Consider the following 19,829-nt stretch of genomic DNA (forward strand, 5'->3'; position numbering starts at 1 on the left):
TGTGCCCAGCAATAGACTGGCAGCTAGTGTAGCTGTTTAAAGCAGGACATAATTAAAAAATTATGTCTCCTATAGTTGGTCCTATTAGAATCCAGCAACTGCGAATTGTATAACTGAAGTTAGTAAGAAGTCTTCAAACGCCCGTATCAAGCCCCTGGTGGTTTACAGAGGAACATAACAGGTCCCTGCCAAAGTGGTTACAATCCAAATTTGGACCTAGAACAAGAGACAACAGTTTGAAGGGGAGGAGAGAAAGACAGAGGTGAGGATTGTACCCCTGCTAATTGGGCAAAGAGGCACCTTTTTAACGTGGTGATTCTCTTTAGCAGAGGGAGAGTTACTGGCCCTATCCACCCCCAGCACCTCCAGTGACTGTTGCTGCCTGGTGTCTATCTTATATTTCTTTTTAGATGGTGAGCCCTTTGGGGACAGAGAGCCATCCTATCTATCTATCTATCTATCTATCTATCTATCTATCTATCTATCTATCTTTTTCTAAGTTGCTAATCCCATGTTCAGCAGCAAGAGTTCACGAGTGAGCTGCCCACAGGGGAAGGAAAGCAACGGACAGGCTTGCGGGCGAGGCGGGAAACAAAATGGTGGCAGGGGGTGGTGGTGGGAGAAAACTGGCGGGCAGGCAGAAGAAATCGGCCGCAGCAGGTAGGGAAAGAAAATGGTGGCGAGGAGACCTAGAGGCTCATATGCTCTGCGCCTGGCCCAGCTAGTTTATTTTTTATTTCTCTGTGTAAACCACTGTGGAAACTTTTGTTGTTGAAAAGCAATATATAAATATTTTGTTTTGTTGTTGCTGTAGCTCTTCCCCTTCAAACTGTTGTCTGCTGTTCTAGGTAAAAATTTATGTTTTAAGATCAGCAAAGATTGACCTATGTTTTGAGATCAACAAAGGAGGCCCTGCTGTCTGGCCCACATTAACTAAGCAGGAATACGGGACAGGGCCTTTGCCGCCTTTCAGGAGCGGCTGCTTCTCTGAGAAATTATCTTCCTGGGAAGGTGCATGCAGCAGGTTGGCCCTCTTTCCCCAGAAATGGAAGACCTTCCTCTTTCAGTGTGTGACTGCAGGGGTTCCCATTGTGGGGTTCCCCAGATGACGTTGTTGGACTACAATTCCCATCATCCCCAGTCACAATGGCTGAAGGCTGATGGGAGCCTTAGGTTGACAACATCTGGAGACCCAATCTTGGGAACTCAGGCAGCCTGACTCTGTTTTATTCTTTATTGTGTCTCATTTTCCTTTTTTTGAAAAAATTCTGCTTCTTCAAATTGCCATGACTTATTTTTGATGATGTCTTATATGTTTTTATCATTTGAAATATTGTTTTGCAACCTGCATTGATATTTTATTCTAGAAGCAGGATATAAATACATTAAAATAACATACTAATATTAACCAACACAATCACAATTTACATTCTGCTGTATTCAATTGCCATCATACGTTTGAGCACCATAATCCTAATCACAACAATTTAAACTCCGCGTTTTAAATTGCTGTTATTTACGCTTGATGAGGCCTTCTATCTGTTTATTGCTGAAAACCCTGGTCTGCCACTCGCAGTGACATTTGAAGCAGATATGCAGGCGGAGGAGAAGAAGAACCACAACCTTTGACACTCTTCTCTTTCCAACCATGCTTCCTTATGTGGGATGAGGAGATGATGATGTCTCCTAGCCTTGGCTTGCAACTCGGCGGGGATGCTTGGTTCTGCAAGCGGGACACCCAGCAAATGGAAATGGTGCTGATAACAGTGGCAAGGCAACCACAGAGGGAAATCTTGTGCAAATGCAGCTGCACAGAAGAGTCAAAGACATCACCTTCTTCGCTAAAATGGAAAATATTTTCGCGCACAGCGCCCATTGCAGCCCCCTCTGGCTGGCTCTCCGTTTGTCCTTATCTCTCCCCTTTCCAGCCCATCATCCTCTCTCCCTCCCTCCTCCCTCCCTCCACCTGCTGGCTTCCTCCCTCCCTCCCTCTCTGCTCCCTCCCTCCCTGCCGTCTCTCTCCGGCGCCTGTACCGCATTGCTGTAGTGCGAGGGGAGGGGAGCGGGGCTGACTGACTGCATTGCGCCGTCCCCGTCAATAGGTGGACCCCCTCCCGGGGAAATAAAGCCGCCCGAGCCGAAGCTGGCAGCCTCTGCTGTCTGAGACCACAGCTGCCGGTAAGAGCTCCTGGAGCGGGCTGCTGCTGCTATAGAATCATCCACGAACCCCCGCCCCGGGGGGAGGGGGCTGGTTTTTCTTGGGGGGGGGCTCGCAAAATGTTGGAGTGGGGGGGCTGTCGAGGTGAGGGGGGGCGCGATCCCGGCTGCTTTGGCTTTCTAGGGCGGCGGGGGGGTGGTTATTCCGCTTTTTGCTTTCTTGGTTTTTCCTCCCCCCCGTTTTGTTTTTTGTTTTGCAAGGGAGAGAGAATAAGGCGGAGAAAATAACGGGCACGGTCTGGGCTTGCAATGGAAACCGGGAGGCGGCGGCGGGCGCTTTGCGGAGGGCCGGGCTGCTCCCTCCACCCCCCCCCCCGCGCGGTTGGAAAGGCAGGCAGCGACCTCTCTTGCTGCCCAGGCTCCTTCCCCCGCCCCAAGTTGCGCAGGTGATATGCGGGCTGAGGAGCGGCAGAGCCTCCCGCCGGAGCGCGCGCGCTGGATCCCCGGGCGCGATCCTCCACGCATTTGAGCCGGGAGCGTGCCGCCTCCAAACCGGTGTGAAGCCATCCAGGCATTTCGGCGCAACCGGACTTTGGATGCTGCTTTGCTGCGCTCTGGGAGGACCCGCTGTCGGTCTTGCTGCTGCCCCCTTCTCCCCCCGCCCGCAGCTCCGTTTATCAACCTCCATCTAGGGCCTTCTAATTAGAAGGTGACCCCTCCTCTTTTTATTTTGATTCTTTTTTGGGGGGGGGGATTAATACAAAAATCATCCATATGCAACTGGCTGCACTTGACCTTGTTACCATACGCACGCCCCCCCCCCCAAAAAAAATTGGAAAACCGTTCGTAATTTTTGTTATACGGGAGGGAAGGAAATGTTGTGTCTCCCCCGTGCCCAAGATTTATCCGGTGTTTAGCCTGCGGGGGATCTGAAATCGCCTCGGTCGGGTCATTCTGGTTTTAAAAATAGCCCATGGCACGTCGGGGGGGTGGGGGCGAGGAGGGAGCGTGCCTTTCCAGCGGATCAGATCCCACATGTGGGTGTGTGGTGACGAAGACCGGTAGCAATCGTGGGTCATGCAATTAGCCCCCCCCCCGTAATCTGAATATATATATATATTTGCCCAGCAACACAATGAATTTAGCTCCCGAAGAAAGAGCGAGAGAAAGAGGAGGGGAAAGTCATTTATTTGCATGGATAGAGGCTTCTGGAATCTGATATAGTGGCTTATTATTTGAGATGCTTTTGCCGCCTGGAGAATTCGGTTGCATGATCTGCAAGTCGCTGGCATTTCAGTTCTTTATTTTATTTATTTATTTATTTATTTATTTATTTATTTTTAAAAGGCTGATCGGGTACATCAGATGTCATATTCCCAGATTATACCTGCTGATGTGTCCCTTCTTCCTTTTCAGTTCCCTGAGCACGTGGGGTAGATTTTGCTATTCAGAGCCCTAAGCAAGAGGTTGGCAGAATGGGTGTTAATGCTGGCAAATTGGCTTCAGCTTCTTCCCTTGTTTTTTTGAGCGGGGTGGGTGGGTGGGGGAGCAACCTTTAAGGGCAGAGACACCAGATCAGATTTAGAGACTTAACCAGGCCCTTTTTGTGATTTATTTTATTTTCTGTTTTCTGGCATCATTATATGCAATGCAGTTATGCAAGAGATTTCTGCCCGGGTAACATGGACATCTTGTTTAGGTTGACCTACAATGTGTATTTATCTGCCTATGTTATATCTTGGTATATGGAATAAAACCTAGCTCTCCCTTCCCCTCCCCTCCCCTCTCCCCCTACTGGTTGATCCTTCTACGCACAGTTGGCTTCCAGTTCAGCTCCGAGGAAGCGCCTGAGAAGCTATTTCTGGCTCTTTCCTTTTCTGGATGCCACCATATTCTCCCTTCCAGCAATGCACTTATTGGGACATTTTCTAAGGTGGATCTGAATATTGGGCAGAAAAATTCCGATGCTTTTGTTGTCCAGGAGTAAATGGGCACTAGGAGTGGAATGTAGGAGGCTTCTGCCTAGATCTTTTTTGGGGGAAGAGGGTGGCATCCTTTGTGCATAAACAGGAACCTAGGAAGCTGCTTAACACTGAGTCAGTCCCCTGGGCCATCTAACTCAGTATTGTCTACACTGCCTGGCAGTTCAAGGGTGGCTCTGGAGGGGGGGAGGGGGGAGCATGTGTCTCCTTAGACGTGACTCCCCCCCATTTCTGTTTCAGAAATCGAATATGTGGGACCCATAAATGCACTTTGCTCTTCCTGTGCCCTCTGGGCCATTTTTTCTAATGCTGTCACAGTGGCTTCTCCAAGGTTTCAGGCAGGAGTCTCTCCCAGCCCCACCTGGAGATGCTCCCAGGGATTGAACCTGGGACCTTCTGCCCACAAAGCAGATACCCAACCACTGAGCTACAGCCCCATCCCCAGGGGTGATTTTTATTTTTATTTTACTGCGTAATGCAATCACACGCGCGGTTTCTTTGGAGTGGGGAAAGGGGCTGGGGACACCCATGAATCACAGGTGTTATCAGTTCTGAAAAAGCAATCTCTGCGTTAGAAGGAGGTGACATAGCCATCTTGGGTTGGCAACGTGGTTACTGTGGAGGAGTAGGCAGTAAGGGGGTATGATTCAGACTCAAGGAACAGAGGAGAAATGGGTTCCTTTCCTGGCTAAAGTCAGGACAGATTTCTCCCATCCCAGACAGAAAATCCTTCTTCTGTCTGGCCTACATTCAGCCTGCTGTTATCCAGCAAAAGATCTAATGCCCAAAGCACAGGCTTAACTTATTAAACAAAATCTAGGCATAATATCCATGGAAGAAGAGCCTAGAAGGAAGGCTTTGCACTGCACGGGCTGTGTTGTGTTGCTGTTGCTCATGGCGACCCTACTGATCTCCTCCTCCTCTGCCCTCTCTTCCTCCTCTCAACAGCCTCCGGTCGCAGCGGCTGCTCAGTTTTCCATCCCTTAGCTAGCGTTGGGCCCTTCGGAAGGATGGGGAAGGAGAAGACCCATATCAACATTGTTGTCATTGGACATGTGGACTCTGGCAAATCCACGACCACTGGCCATCTCATCTACAAATGCGGGGGCATCGACAAAAGGACCATTGAGAAATTCGAGAAGGAAGCCGCGGAGGTAAGGCAAAAACACCCCCTCCCATTCACAAGTTGACCTTCACGTTTGCCCTTCCCTTTTTTCTCAGGCACAGAAAATGGGAGATGAAAAGCATTTGTCATCCTGTGAGCATCCTGCCCTGGTTAGAATATTCTGTATTTTTCCTCTCTTGTTTTCCTCTGTTTTGCTTTGTTCCCTGTTCTTTCTTGCCTTTTATTTTGGTATATAGAGGTGCACCTAGGTAATTTCGGAGCCTGGACCTAAAGGCCTTTGGAGGCCCCCACCCACCCACCACTGCAAGTTAAACTTCATTTTTTAACATGTAGGTTCTTGAGGCACAAGCCACACCACTCAAGACAGACTGGGTGGAGAGCTGGACTGAGAGCTGGTCTTGTGGTAGCAAGCATGACTTGTCCCCTTAGCTAAGCAGGGTCCACCCTCATTACATATGAATGGGAGACCAGAAGTGTGAGCACAGTAAGATCTTCCCCACAGGGGATGGAGCCGCTCTGGGAAGAGGATCTAGGTTCCAAGTTCCCTCCCTGGCAGCATCTCCAGGATAGGGCTGAAAGAGACTCCTGACTGCAACCTTGGAGAAGCTGCTGCCAGTCTGTGAAGACAATACTGAGTCAGTCCAATGGTCTGACTCAGTATATGGCAGCTTCCTATGTTCCTATGACTAAAGAAGATTTGGGAGGGGGCCCAGGGGGTGTGGAGGCCCTGGACTTAGGCCCTGATGTCAAGGGGTAAGAGCGCCTCTGGCTGGTATATACCCTTTCCCCAGTATTGATTTCTGATTCCTTTGCATTAAAAACAAGGATAGGCCAGTGTGAATGGGGGAAGAGATGATGATGTATACCCCATAACAAGTCAACTCTCTATCTTCCTCTAGGGTTGTTAATAAGCCTGCATGTGTCATACTCTAATACGTGCTTTAAAAAAGAAATGTATTAGCTTTATGAGCGAGATTGGCCTGTAAGAACAAGGGCGTCCTGTTTTCAGAATGGCTGCTAAGAGAGAGTTTCTTTGCAACTCACCTTTCACATCACATCCTTGAAACCCTGTAGTTAATGTGTAAATTAATGTGCTCCCCCATGGAGCCACATAGGAAGCTGCCTTCTATTGAGTCAGACCATTGGTCCACCTACCTCAGTGTTGCCTACACTGACAGGCAGCAGCTCTCCAAGGCTTCTTAGAGGGGGGTCTTTTCCAGCCCTATCTAGAGATACTGCCAGGAATTGAACCCGGAGCCTTCTGCATTCAAAGCAGATGCTCTGTCACTGACAATGTCCAGTGACTGAAACCGAGAACTGTGTTTCCTTTGTTTGGCTAATGGGGCATAGTTGCATAAACCTTCACCTCCAAGACATTTCTAACCACATACCTTATTTATTTATTTTTGTTTATTTGATTATTACATTTCTACATCACCCCATCCAATGGCTCTGGGTGGTTTACAAACTAAAACAAAATATAATCATCATATATGTATGTATGTATTTCATATTTCTATACTGCCCAAAACTTGCGTCTCTAGGCGGTTTACAGTTAAAATCAAAATCATGTAAATATTAAAATCATTAACATTAAAATCATTTAAAACCCAACATTGAAAGGATTAAAACTATAAATCTAATTAAATGCCTGGGCGAACAAATATGTCTTCAGTGCCTTTTTAAAGGTTGCCAGAGATGGGGAGGCTCTTATCTCGACAGGAAACTCATGTCAAAGCCAAGAGGCAGAAACTCCTGGAGCCTGTCCTTAAGTAGCCTCCAGACAAGCCAGTGGCAACTGTAGACGTACCTCTCCAGAAGATCATTAGGAACCTCTAAGAAAAACACCAAATTATTCTAACCCTTATACCAAATTAGAGGAGTCTTTTCCAGCCTTCCTAAACCAATAGGTTTATACACATCATAAACTGAGAGTTCTGATTAATCAAATAGGTAGCAGCCCCCTCCCCCAGTATAGTTTACTAATATGTACTAAAAACAATTATTTTCTATACTCTGGCTGCAGTCCTCTGTACAGACTGCTAATGCCTCATTGAATTGGGGCTTCTCTCACAATTTTGTCCCGCATTATGAGAAGCTCCAGAAGAAGCACACAGATTCCACAAATGACAGCTTCACAACAGTTCCAAGACCAGTTTCTTCTCCTAGAGATCTGTCAACCTTGCACAGCCATAGTGCGTAGTTCAACACCCCCTCAGAGCCCATAGGTAAGTAGAATTAAAGAACGAACCCTTTCCATGGCCCTAATAAAATGGGAATGGGAATAAGCAAGCACATTAGATATACCAGGACAGATCTCTGCACATGGCCTTGTACAATATAATTGTCTGGGCTGTGTGTCTTCCGTGCTAAGATTTATGTGTCAAGACAAGTGAAATTTGCACGGTCCTTTTACCAATTGCAAAATCCCTCTTATTTTGCATTTTTTGAAAATTTATATATCTTCTGTAATTCATTCTGATTTTGCTAGTCCAGCATCTTGTTTCACACAGTGGCCCACCAGATGCCACTTGAAGCCTACAGCAGGAGTTGAGGGCATGCCCTCTCTCCTGCTGTTACTCCCCTGCAACTGGTACTCAGAGGCATCCTGCCTTTGAGGCTGGAGGTGGCCTATAGTCCTCTGACTAGTAGCTGTTGAGAGACTTCTCCTCCATGAAGTTATCCAAATCCCTCTTAAAGCCATCCAGGTTGTTGGCTGTCACCACATCTTGTGGCAGAGAATTCCACAAGTGGATTATGCGTTGTCTGAAAAAGTACTTCCGTTTGTTGGTCCTAGATTTCCTGGCAATCAATTTCATGGGATGAGCCCTGGTTCTAGTGTGATGTGAGAGGGAGAAGAATTTCTCTCAGTCCACTTTCTCCACATGGTTCTTTCAAGCCTTCCCCTTTCCTCCCCACCTCTGATTAACTCACACAGGAAGCTGCTTTACAGCGAGTCGGTCCCTTGGTCCATCTAGCTCAGTATTCTCAGACTTCTATATATACACAGGATATACACAGACTCGGTATATTCACAGACTTCTCCAAGGTTGCAGGCAGGGATCTCTCTCAGCCCTATCTTGGAGATGCTGCCAGGGAGGGAACTTGGAACCTTCTGCATGCAAACATGCAGATGCTCTTTCCAGAGCAGCCCCATCCCCTATTGTATAGTGTTCAAACATGTGGTGTCCCATTGAAATGCAAACCAGGGTGGATCCTGCTTAGCAAAGGGGACAAGTCATACTTGCTGCCACCAGACCATCTCTCCTTGCCTGCACATAATATAGTCCACAATATGCCAGGATCAGAGACCATGCACCATACCAAGAACTAAAAAGAGAGTGAGCCACTTATGGGTGAAATTTTGTAGGATTGCTACCCGATGTGACATAGGGGAAATCTCCCCCCTTGCCCCCAGATGTGGTGGTGAGACAGGCCTGGAGCACGTACAAAAATCTTTGTGCAGTCTCTTGGAAGGGAGGGGGCCCAAGGTTAATGGTAGAATACATGCTGAAGGTCCCAGGTTCAATTCCAGGTGTCTGTAGGTAGCATGGCTGGGGAACACCCCTGTCTGAAAGCCTGGGAAGTTGCTGCTAGTCAGTGTTGACTATACTGAGCTAACTGAGTCAAGGTTCTGACTCAGTACTGTATTAAGCTGAATCCAAGACTAGATCCCCCTCCCCCAAGTTCTTTGATGTTCAAAATCAGGGGGCCATCTTAAAGAGTCCCTTTCCTTTTGGGTAAATATAAGTATAACCTGTATCTAACCTCTTCTTTTCGTCTTCAATTCAGGGGCTCGTCTTCAATTCAGAGTCATCTTGCATTCGAGTAAATACGGTATATTACAGGTTCATACTGTATTTACTTGAAAACAAGATGACCCTGAATTCAAGATGAGTCCTTTTAAAAATAGAGGTTAAATGCAGGTTATACCTATATTTACCTGATAGGAAGAGGTCTCTGAATTTAAGATGACCTCTTGATTTCTAACATCAAAGAACTTGGAAAAAACCCTAGTCTTGGATTCAGGTAAATTCAGTATGAAATGTTGTTAGGTTCTCTGCACTCTCGTACCCTTCCACTTTAATAAGGTGGATTAATTTGCTTAGGGAGCAAGAGGTTGCTGGTTCGAATCCCCGCTGGTAGGCTCTGTGGTTGCCAGGAGTCGACACCGACTCGAGGGCACACTTTACCTTTATTAGAGTGGTGCTTAGTAGAGTGACCCATACTCTGAACATGCTCAGAAGCACTGTGTTTCACGTTTGTGGAACTGAAAACAGGTTCTGGGGGTTGAGGCTGGTGAACTGCATGATGGCTGGTGAACGAGCCAGCGTGGTGTAGTGGTTAGAATGCTGGACTAGGACTGGGGAGACCCAGGTTCAAATCCCCATTCAGCCATAAAACTAGCTGAGTGACTCTGGGCCAGTCACTTTTCTCTCAGCCTGACCTACTTCACAGGGTTGTTGTGAGGAGAAACTTAAGTATGTAGTACACTGCTCTGGGCTCCTTAGAGGAAGAGCGGGATATAAAATGTAAATAATAATAATAATAATAATAATAATCATAGTTTAGCATGGCCTAAATCCACCACCACTAGACATGAGCCCTGAAAACCATTGTAATTCTGCATTGTCATGTCAATTCGTATCCCTGAACCTCCCTGAGATGAATGATGAGGCAAATTTATCCTTTGGGCTGCCGAGTCTTATTACATCTGAACTTAAGAGTCCAGGAGGAAGTTGTCTTCTGTTGAAATGTATAAATGATGGGGTGTCTACAGGGTTTAGATTGCTGAAAACATTCTGTCTTGGCCCAGGGAGGTTGCATTCTGCATTTGACAGTTGAGACGCGGATAGAGAAAAAGATGAGTGACTGACAAAGGAGTTTGGATGGTGGGTAGGATTTGGCATGTGTCTGAGGATGATGAGAGTGTGGCATTTTAGGAGAAGAGGCTGTAGCTCTGTGGTGGAGCAATCCAGGCAGAAGGCCTCAGGTTCAGCCCCTAGCATCTCCAGGCCAGCCTGGGAAAGACCCCTGCCTAGAACCCTGGGAAGCCGCGTAGTAAGAGATTGCCCATACCTCAGTGCTAGAGTATCTGCTTTGTATGCAGGTGGCTTCAGGTTGAATCCCTGGCGTCTCCAGGTAGGATGAGGAAAAACTCCTGCCTGAAACCTTCACAGAAGCTACTTTCCTGATTAGAAAACTCACAGGGTGCACTTCTTTTTAGGCACAGCAGAACTAGCCACTGCAGACTTTCTTGTGCCCCGCCTCAGGCATTAATTTATGCATGGCAGGCCAAAAGGAAATATTTCAAAAGGTGATATTAGAACTGGCTTTGACTGTAGTTGCAGAACGTGGCAGAATCTGAATTCACATCTTCTGTGCCCGTGACTTAACATTTAAGATGCTGGCGAAATTCTCCAAGCTCTGGCTCAGAGAAGAATTTGGGGGCTTTGAAAAAGAAATCCTTTTCAGAAGGCTGCTGGGGGATACAATTTGGCAACTAGAGGGGGAGTCTGGGTGGGGCTTATTGATTTAAAGAAGGGCTCTCATGCCTTTCTCCCTTATTTCAAGGGAGAAAATCCAATTTGGGACGGTATGTGTGGGTCATTTGATCTGCCCTTATTTTTCTCCCCGACACCCAGTTTTCATTCTCTTGTCTGCAAATGATTGTCTACAGAAACAATACACATTTATCTATTTATCTGTTTATCAATCATTTACGACATTTATAGACCACCCCATCCAAATCGCAAACATAGATAGTGATCTGCTGCAGTGGTAGGCAGAAAGTAGACAGTAGACCAGTGAACTACCAGCCAGTTTCTGGTGGACTGCCCAGTGCCTGCTGGTTCCTGGGATTTCTACAAGGAGTGCTGGATAGGGTCAGCCTTGATGTAATCCTGCCTCTGAGGCTGGAGGTGGCCTTTTAGGTTCCCGTATGCAAAGTCATGAACTTTGCATATTTTTAAATGGGTTGCAGGAAGCATCTCTCAGGGAGTGCACAATTTTTATTTGTTTATTTTAACCCCAGAATAAACATGGCCATGGAACAATGCAATGTATTACAAGAGGCTTGGTTTCTAGCCTTGCCTCATAATTGCTAGTAATGCACCAAGAAGACTAAAAGCAGAGATGCCATTTCATAATGACATCTATTAAAACCCAGTATCCTGACTTCTTATATAAATAAGAACAGAGAGTTGGATCTCAGTGATTTCCTTTTTTGGGGGTGGGGGTGCCCCTTTAACATTTGCAAAAGATAATTGATGTATTTTAAGGACAAACTCTCAATACCTGAAGTCCGTATAGACATTGCTAATTGCCTTTGATTCTCAGATGTGTGATTTAGCCTTTAAAAATGTATGTGACCGAAAGCAGACGTGTTTTGCTGATCTCACTGTGCCCTTCTGAGCATCCGGAATAATATTCTGTGAATAATATCCTGTCTTAGGGATTCTCTAGAACTTGGGTTGCCCAAAAAGGCCACTGTGACTGGGAATGATGGGAATTTAGTCCAACAATATCTGGGGACATAAGTCTGAGAACCCCTGTAACTTGAATGGCCCTAATATTCCATTTGTGTGGTTTTTCTTTTCTGTCAATCCTGCTTTCTTCTTTTGCTTCCTCTGTGTGTTCTACTTTGCCTCCGTCTTTATTTAACAATGACATCATTTGGGTAGTGATCTCATGCCTATTTCTCCAGTTTGCCTCATTGTCACAGCTCTGTAGTTCTGATCTGTCTATCAAATGCTGCTTCCAGTCTACAAAAGGGATTCTCAAACTTGGGTCCCCAGATGTTGTTGCCCTTGGCCATTGGAGCTGGGGATGATGGGAATTGTAATCCATCAACACCTGGGCCTGAGTTTGAGAGCTTCTGGTCTATGGGTAACTAACTAGATAGATTAGATCATTTTCAGAGGTGGAAAGCTTGTTCAGCATTGAGAATTGCATCTTACTCTTTTTTTGGGGTCATAACATATTCACAGAAAGAAAGAAAAATAGGATTTTGAAAGTGTTAGATGTGGGCCACGGTACTGGAGACAATTTTGCAGTCCTGATCTAATTTGTCCTTTCTGTCTCTTTATCTGTTTTAGTTGTCTAATCTTTACTATTGTTTTTTGAAAATGTTTTTATTGTCTTTGTGTGCTTCTTTGAGGTCCTTGATTAGCCAAAAGGTAGCACACGGATATTTAGAATAAACAGAATCTCTCTTGTCTGTAACAGATCAGTAGCAATGAAACAGATGCAGTAAGAACTTGTCTCTTCTAGAAAATGATCTACCATTTTAAAAAATCAATCAGGCAAGCTCTCGGCCACCTTGCTTGGCACAGCGGAATATGCAGAGGGACATGAACCTGCTATTCATAGCCCATTGACTGTGCTTTCAGGCTCCATTTTCTGATGCACGGCTGTGGATGGGGTATTCCTTTTCACTCGTTTGCATTGGTAGGAAATGGAGGCTGACTCTAATAAGATTTTTAAAGGTGCTGCTTAACAGGAGGATTAAAAAAAAGAGGGTACCAAAAGGGAAGAGGGTGCCAGGCTTTGAGAACAGAGATAGCAACAGCTTGGAAGGCTTTTTCTCTTTTAAAAAATTCGTCCTTTGTGGTCTGAACAATACGACTGTGCCTTCTGTCCGGCCAGATCAAGACAGAGCCATGTAACAGAGCCGGTACTGTGCTAAGCAAGAAAATACAAGGCTCCCCCCCACCCTTTCTTCTTCTTTTTCTTTTGCCTACAATCTCGCCTGGTAATTGAATATAGCCAGCTGGAAAAAGGGGCAGGAGTGGGGGCTGTTTGCCAGATAGAGGCCCGTCTTCATCTCTGAGTGATGCATGATGCAGCAAAATTTGGCATGCACCATTTTCAGACAGAAGAGGCTAGTTTGGGCTGAAGTGGGGGAGATTCAGCTGGGTGGGTGTGGGGAGGGTACGCTGATTATGGTTGTTAGTTCATCATCATTATGTTTGGCCTGTGGGGGAAGGGTTGGCATGCTTCCTTTGTAGGAAAATACTTCTTAATCACAGATCAGGGGTTCCCACCCTTTCTCACCATGGGCCTTCCTGAAGTCCGATTAGTTTCATCCTTCCCAAGTGTGAATAATATTCTTGGTTGTTGATATATGTGCAAAATTCAGGTGCCACCAGTTCACCTAGTGACAATTTGGGATCAGGCCTTCTCAACTGTCATCTCTATGTTGTGGAACATGCTCCCCATGGGTATTAGTTAGAGGCTTATTTTTGGAGGTTTTCAGAAGAGCCATAAAGACCCATCTTTTCAGCCTGGCTTTTAATCATATTTAAATGGTTTTATTGATTTTTAAATTAGTTTTATGTGAATATTTTAATTGCTTTTATTTTATGTTTTTAATGTTTTGACTTTTTATTATAAGCCAGCCTGGGCCACTTTACGGTGGGCAGTGCAGAAATGAAATGAAATAAATGAAATTAAAGCCACGATCCAACGCAGAACCTGCCAATTTCAGCTATAACTGATGTTACTCTGACTTGGTTCTAGTTCAAGCGATAGTTTAGTAACTGATACTATATGCATGACACAATATTCTGCTTTCCTTGGTGCAGAATTTGGATTGCTTGGGTGCAGAATTTTAATTCTTTTCGTGTGGAGGAGATGCCATCCTTAAGATACTAAACAACAACAACAACAAATACTTATATACCGCTTTTCAACAAGAGTTTCCAAAGTGGTTTACATAGAGAAATAATAAATAAATAAATAAATAAATAGGGCTCCCTGTGCCCAGAGGGCTCACAATCTACACACATACACACACTACTGTAGGTATGCTGTTCTGGAGTTGGAATCTAAATGAACAAACACATCAGGGAAGCTTGAACATAGTTGATTGCCGACTGGCAGGAACACAGGGAAAGAACAGACATTGATCCTAGATTTAAGATTTGATTTGAAAGATAAAATATGCTGGGGGTAAACTAACAAAGATTCTTATTAAATCTCTTATTTTACTGCCCACATATTGCCAGCCCACTGAACTGCCAATTTCCTTCTTTCTAAAACCCTACTCACATCTTATATTCAACACACATGTAATTTGTGTACAGTATTTGCACATAATAGATCTGCACAGTGCAGTTATTGCACTGTGCAGTTATTCAGATATTATATTGAAGATACATTCAGCAGTACACTTCCTATCTATACCCTGCATTTGAGGGCTCCTGTGCCCAGGTTCACTTTTAACATGATTGCATGTAGAGCCGTTCACCCAAACACATGTACAAGTGGCCCTCGTTATCTACAGACCCGGCACTTGCGGTTTTGCATATCCACGGTTGAGTCATAGGGACCCAGTTTGTTTATTTGTGGGTGAAAATAGGGTTATCTTTGCCTATCCGTGGTTCTTGAGTGGACGGAAATGTCTTCTGATGTCATTTCCCACTGCCATTTTGTCGTGCTGAGCCATTTTGTGGCTCTTTTCTGCAAAGAAACCCCCCTCAAAAAGGAACAAAAATCAAAGGATTTGGAAGTTGGTGGGGGGCATAGCTGGAGAACAAGGCACTTTCTGCTCTCCCCTGCTTTTGTGTGTGTGTCTGTGTGTGTGATTTTCAGCTCACTTTAGTGTGCTTAGGAACCTAAACAACCCCCATAGGGTTGAAGCTTCTTTATGTATGGTTTCTTTATCCACGGAAATAGGCAGGAACTGAACCCCGCGAATAATGAGGGCCACCTGTACATGCATATAGATGCCTGTACACAGCGGGGAAATGCCTGACTAACAAGCAGAAGGTTGCCGGTTCGAACGAATCTCCGCTGTTCCTATATTGGGCAGCAGCAATATAGGAAGATGCTGAAAGGCACCATCTCATACTGCACGAGAGGAGGCAATGGGAATCTCCTCCTGTATTCTGCCAAAGAAAACCACAGGGCTCTGTGGGCGCCAGGAGTCGAAATCGACTCGACGACACACTTTACCTTTACACATCTAAAACATAATGTCTGAATAGGGCTTAGGTCTCCCCATCTCAAATCAAGGGTGCTGGGAGGATTAATTCTGCTCTGCCAGGGATTCTTTAGGCCAGCTTACCAGTGTTCCCTCTCACAGGGATTTCCAGATGTTGTTGACTACAACTCCCAGAATCCCCAAGCAAAAGCCATTGCAGCTGGGGATTCTGGGAGCTGTAGTCAGCAACATCTGGGAATCCCTGTGAGAGAGGACACTGCAGCTTACATGGCTGTAGCCTGTTTGTAAAGAAGCTCCCTTTTGTTGCCTTTTGGGTTGAAATTAAAAATAATAATAATAGAAGAAGAGGTTTCAGTGACCATTTTTCAGAGCTAGTGAGCGCCGACTGGAGCAGGCAGCAGCAATTTTGTCTCCTCCTCACTCCATCGGACACTTCCACTCCACAGCATCCTGCAGTGGGGTGCAGCCTTAAAGCCCAGGCTTTTGACCTGCCTGCTGCTTCCTAGCCCTTGAAGGTGGCAGGAGACACAAGAGTGGGCCCAACCCAAATTGATTTTATGTGCCCTTGAATTGTTCTAGTTGGGGCGAGCGAGTTTACCACTCACTGGCCCCAACTCTTACTTTGAACTAGCAAACCGATTTTCCTTAGGAAGCTCCTACTGAGTCAGACCCTTGGTCCCTCTAGCTCAGCATTGTCTACACTGACTGGCAGCAGCTCTCCAAGGTTTCAGGCAGGAGCCTTTCCCAGCCCTACCTGCCAGGAATGGAACCTGGGACCTTCTAAAATGTGAAGCCGATGATCCAACACTGAGCAATGGGCCCCATCCTCATCATCAAGTGAAAAGGACTTTGTATGAGTCACATCTCTATTCTGCTGCTCCTCCAAGGAGCATTTTGTTTTAGTCCTCACAACAACCCTGTGAGGTAGATTAGGCTGGGATGCAGTGCCTGGCCCAGAATTACCCTCTCAGCTGCTTCATGGTGTACCCCAAGGGCTCCCAGTCTTGGGTCCCCAGATGTTGTTGCACGGCATCTCTCACCGTCCCCGGCCACAACGGGCTTTGGAAGGACCCCTGCCTGAAACCATGGAGAGCAGCTGCCTGTCAGTGTAGGAAATACTGAGCAAGATGGACGGATGGACCAAAAGGTCGCATTGCATGCAGTCAAAATTTAAAAGCCAGCCATCTCCGTGTTTTCTGCTTCTATGAAGAACGGCATCCACACCTCTATAAAATGTTTTGTTTGAGGTTGGCTTGTTCGCCTCATTAAATTCTAACAATAATTTGATTGTGTGTGTGTGTGTGTGTGTGTGTGTGTGTGTGTGTAAAATACACACACACACACACACACAGGGTATTCACATGACCATTCGGGCGGGCAGTGGGGGAGACTGCAGAACCCGGACTTTTCCAGATGAGCAGCACAGCAGCAGGCATTGGATTGTTCTGGAGGCCGGGACGGTGCATCCCGGCCTCCAGGTATCCCACAATGCACTGAGCATGGTGCAGTGGGGGATTCCCGCAGGGGACGGGCACTCTAGGCTCCCAGCTCTGTGTCTCACACAGCCCAAGGTTACCCACGATCGCAGAGCCCAGGTTAAAAGAGTGCCTTAACCCCAGCTAGAAGCTAGGCTAAAAGCCGGGCTAAGCAGTGTTGCCCAGTGGTTCTCATGCACAGCCTAACCCTAGCCTGGGTTAGGCTGCCTGTGAGAACAACCTCAGTATATATCCATATATAACTATAATAAAACACAATCACCACTTCTCCTTGCAAATGGAACTCGGGTTGTTTTATGGAATACAATGAAATTCCCGGAAGAATGCCAGTGAATGTGTGTTTTGGAATATAAGAAGCTGGTTTAGACCAAGTTAGACCTTGGGTCCATCTAGCTCAGTATTGTCTCTAAACTGACTGGCAGTGGCTCTCCAAGATCTCGGGCAGGAGTTCCTCTCAGCCCTACCAGGAGCTGCTGGGACCTTTTGATGGGACCTGAGACCTTCTGATGCTCTACCACTGAGCTATTGCCCTGTGCTCTTAAGGGGAGCACCTTACAGTGCTCACATGTAGCCACCCATCCAAATGCAAACCAAGCTGAGCCCTGCTTAGCAAAGGTGGCAGGCCATGCTTGCTACCCCAGGACCAGCTCTCCTCTCAAACCGCTGTTGGTCTGCACTGTTGTAATATCTGAACCACAGACTTCCCAGCTCACAGCCTCTTAGACTTAGTTTTCACAAACAACTACTGTAATCTGCTGATCTGGATTGTCATGGGAAAGGTTAGGCTAGCTACAACCCTTCTCCGTGACACTGAGTTTTGTGCCTGTGAGTGCTTGGTTGGTTTTTTGTTTTGGTATGAAGCAGGATTCAGTCAGGTGAGTCCCCGTGTGTAATCTGAGAGCCAGCATAGCATAGTGGTTAGAGTGTTGGACTAGGACTGCGAAGAGCCAAGTTCGAATCCCCATTCAACCATGAAACTCACTGGGTGACTCTGGGCCAGTCATGTATCTCTCAGCCTAACCTACCTCACAGGGTTGTTGTGAGGATAAGCTCCTCGGAGAAAGAGCGGGATATAAATGTAAAAATAAATAATCTGAAGTAGTACATTCCAGATACAGGTTAGAATCCCAGCATATTAGCATTGGAAGGGGCCTCAGAGGTCTTCTAACCTCCTGCACAGTGCAGGAATCTGCTAGAGCGTCCCTGAGAGCAGGTGCCTGCCCAGCCTCCATTTCAAAACCTTCAGCGAAGGGGAACCCAACACTGCACCAGGCAGGCTGTTCCTCTACAGTTAGCAAATCCCTCCTGATGTCTCCTCCTCTGGCGTTGATAGGAACTGGGCCTTAGCTTCTGTGTATATCCAACTCTGGTTTCTCTTTCCCCCTTTTTTCCCTAGATGGGGAAGGGATCCTTCAAGTACGCCTGGGTGCTGGATAAGCTGAAGGCTGAGCGTGAGCGAGGCATCACTATCGACATCTCCCTGTGGAAGTTTGAGACCACCAAATACTACATCACCATCATTGATGCCCCTGGCCACAGGGACTTCATCAAGAACATGATTACAGGGACCTCTCAGGTGAGAAATGAAAGGGGTGACTCTGTGGACTTAGACGTGGGACAGAGTGCACGTTTGGGACATGTCCAGATGGCAGGTTCCTGAGCATTGGCTGAGCACAGAGCCAGGGCTATTTTTTTCAGTGAGTCTCTGCCACTTTTGTGGACAAGTGGAGCTGGTAACACACTGCTAGGGTTGTGCAGAACTGGTTTGAAGTCGAACCGATTCGGCCTCAATGAAAAACGCGGCCGGTTCGACCCGGTTTGAGGGGCTATGCTTGCCAAAACCGGTTCCATGCACAGCCCTAGTCCTACATACTGCCTGTGTTTAAACATACTTTAGGGCCCAGATTAGCAATTCACCAGGATTGTATTTGGCTAAGCAAGAGCTAATGCTTGGGTCCCCAGATTTTGTAGGACTACAACTCTCATAATCCTCAACCACAAAGACCTTCCTTATAACCAGGGGTCATCCTTTGAAACTTATTGCCAGGAAATTTAGGACTGGCAAAAGGAAGTGAACATAAGAACAGCCCTGCTGGATTGGGCCCAAGGCCCATCTAGTCCAGCATCCTGTTTCACACAGTGGCCCACCAGATGCTGCTGGGAGCCTACAGGCAGCATCTGAGGGCATGTCCTCTCTCCTGCTGTTACTCCCCTGCAACTGGTACTCAGAGGCATCCTGCCTTTGAGACTGGAGGTGGCCTATAGTCCTCTGACTAATAGCAGTTGATAGACTTCTCCTCCATGAAGTTATCCAAACTCCTCTTAAAGCCAATAAGAACATAAGTGCTTTTTCACACGGCACATAATTAATCTATGGAATTCTCTACCTGTGGATGTGGTGGTGGTCACCACCTTCGATGGCTTTAAGCAGGGCTTAGACAAATTAATAGAGGACAGGTCTATCGGTGACTACTAGTCTTGGTGACTATAGGCCACCTCCAGGCTCAGAGCCAAGAAGCCTCTGAATATAGTTGCAGGGGAGCAACAGCAGGGCATTCCTTAATCACCTGGTTGTGGGCATCTGCTGGGTCACTGGGGGAAACCTTGGGCCAGGCCTGATCCAGCAAGGCTGTTCTCCTGATCCAGTTATATTGGTTCCATCCTCTGACTTGCTCCCATGCAAGCCATGAAACTGGCAAAGGATGCTTTAACTCAGGGCTCCCCAGTCCGAACTACATCGGAGACTTTTTCAGAATGTTTTTCTCTTGGTATGTTTTCCTCTCCCCTCCCACCCCCCTCTCCAGTTCCCATTGGAAAACCTCTTTGGGACTTTTTAATTTATACCTTATGTGTTTACAGATCTCTCTACAAGTATTTATTGTTGTTGGTCTTTACCCTGGAGAGTATTTTTTTTTAATTGTCCTTGTATATATTTTGTCTGGAATTATACAGGTTTTATTCAGATTATTTTTAGATCATATGTTGCCTATCTTTTATGAAGTAAGAATACAGATTTGTGATTCCAGATAGTTTCAAACCTAAATATAAATATATTATTTGTCTCCTGCTAACTGAGCAAAGGCCACCTAATGGCGCAGCTGGGAAGTAGCGAGCAAGAGGTT

At 46.3% G+C, this 19,829-nt stretch overlaps 1 protein-coding gene across 2 annotated transcripts in view; it reads left to right on the forward strand.

Annotated features, from left to right (window-relative positions):
• The first annotated feature begins 238 nt into the window (after positions 1–238).
• EEF1A2 (eukaryotic translation elongation factor 1 alpha 2) overlaps positions 239–19,829 on the forward strand; it is a 44,273-nt gene continuing 24,682 nt past the window's right edge. Inside the window, exons 1-3 of one of the 2 annotated variants that reach the window (XM_053245514.1) lie at positions 239–262; positions 5,088–5,293; positions 18,104–18,283. In XM_053245514.1, coding sequence (XP_053101489.1) covers positions 5,150–5,293; positions 18,104–18,283 — 324 coding nt within the window. In that variant the 5' untranslated portion in view covers positions 239–262; positions 5,088–5,149. Of the gene's footprint in view, positions 263–2,022; positions 2,179–5,087; positions 5,294–18,103; positions 18,284–19,829 lie in introns of those variants that run through there. The other variant, XM_053245513.1, reaches the window with a different exon arrangement.

The sequence above is a fragment of the Hemicordylus capensis genome, chromosome 4 (assembly GCF_027244095.1).
Source record: "Hemicordylus capensis ecotype Gifberg chromosome 4, rHemCap1.1.pri, whole genome shotgun sequence".
Taxonomy (NCBI): Eukaryota; Metazoa; Chordata; class Lepidosauria; order Squamata; family Cordylidae; genus Hemicordylus; species Hemicordylus capensis.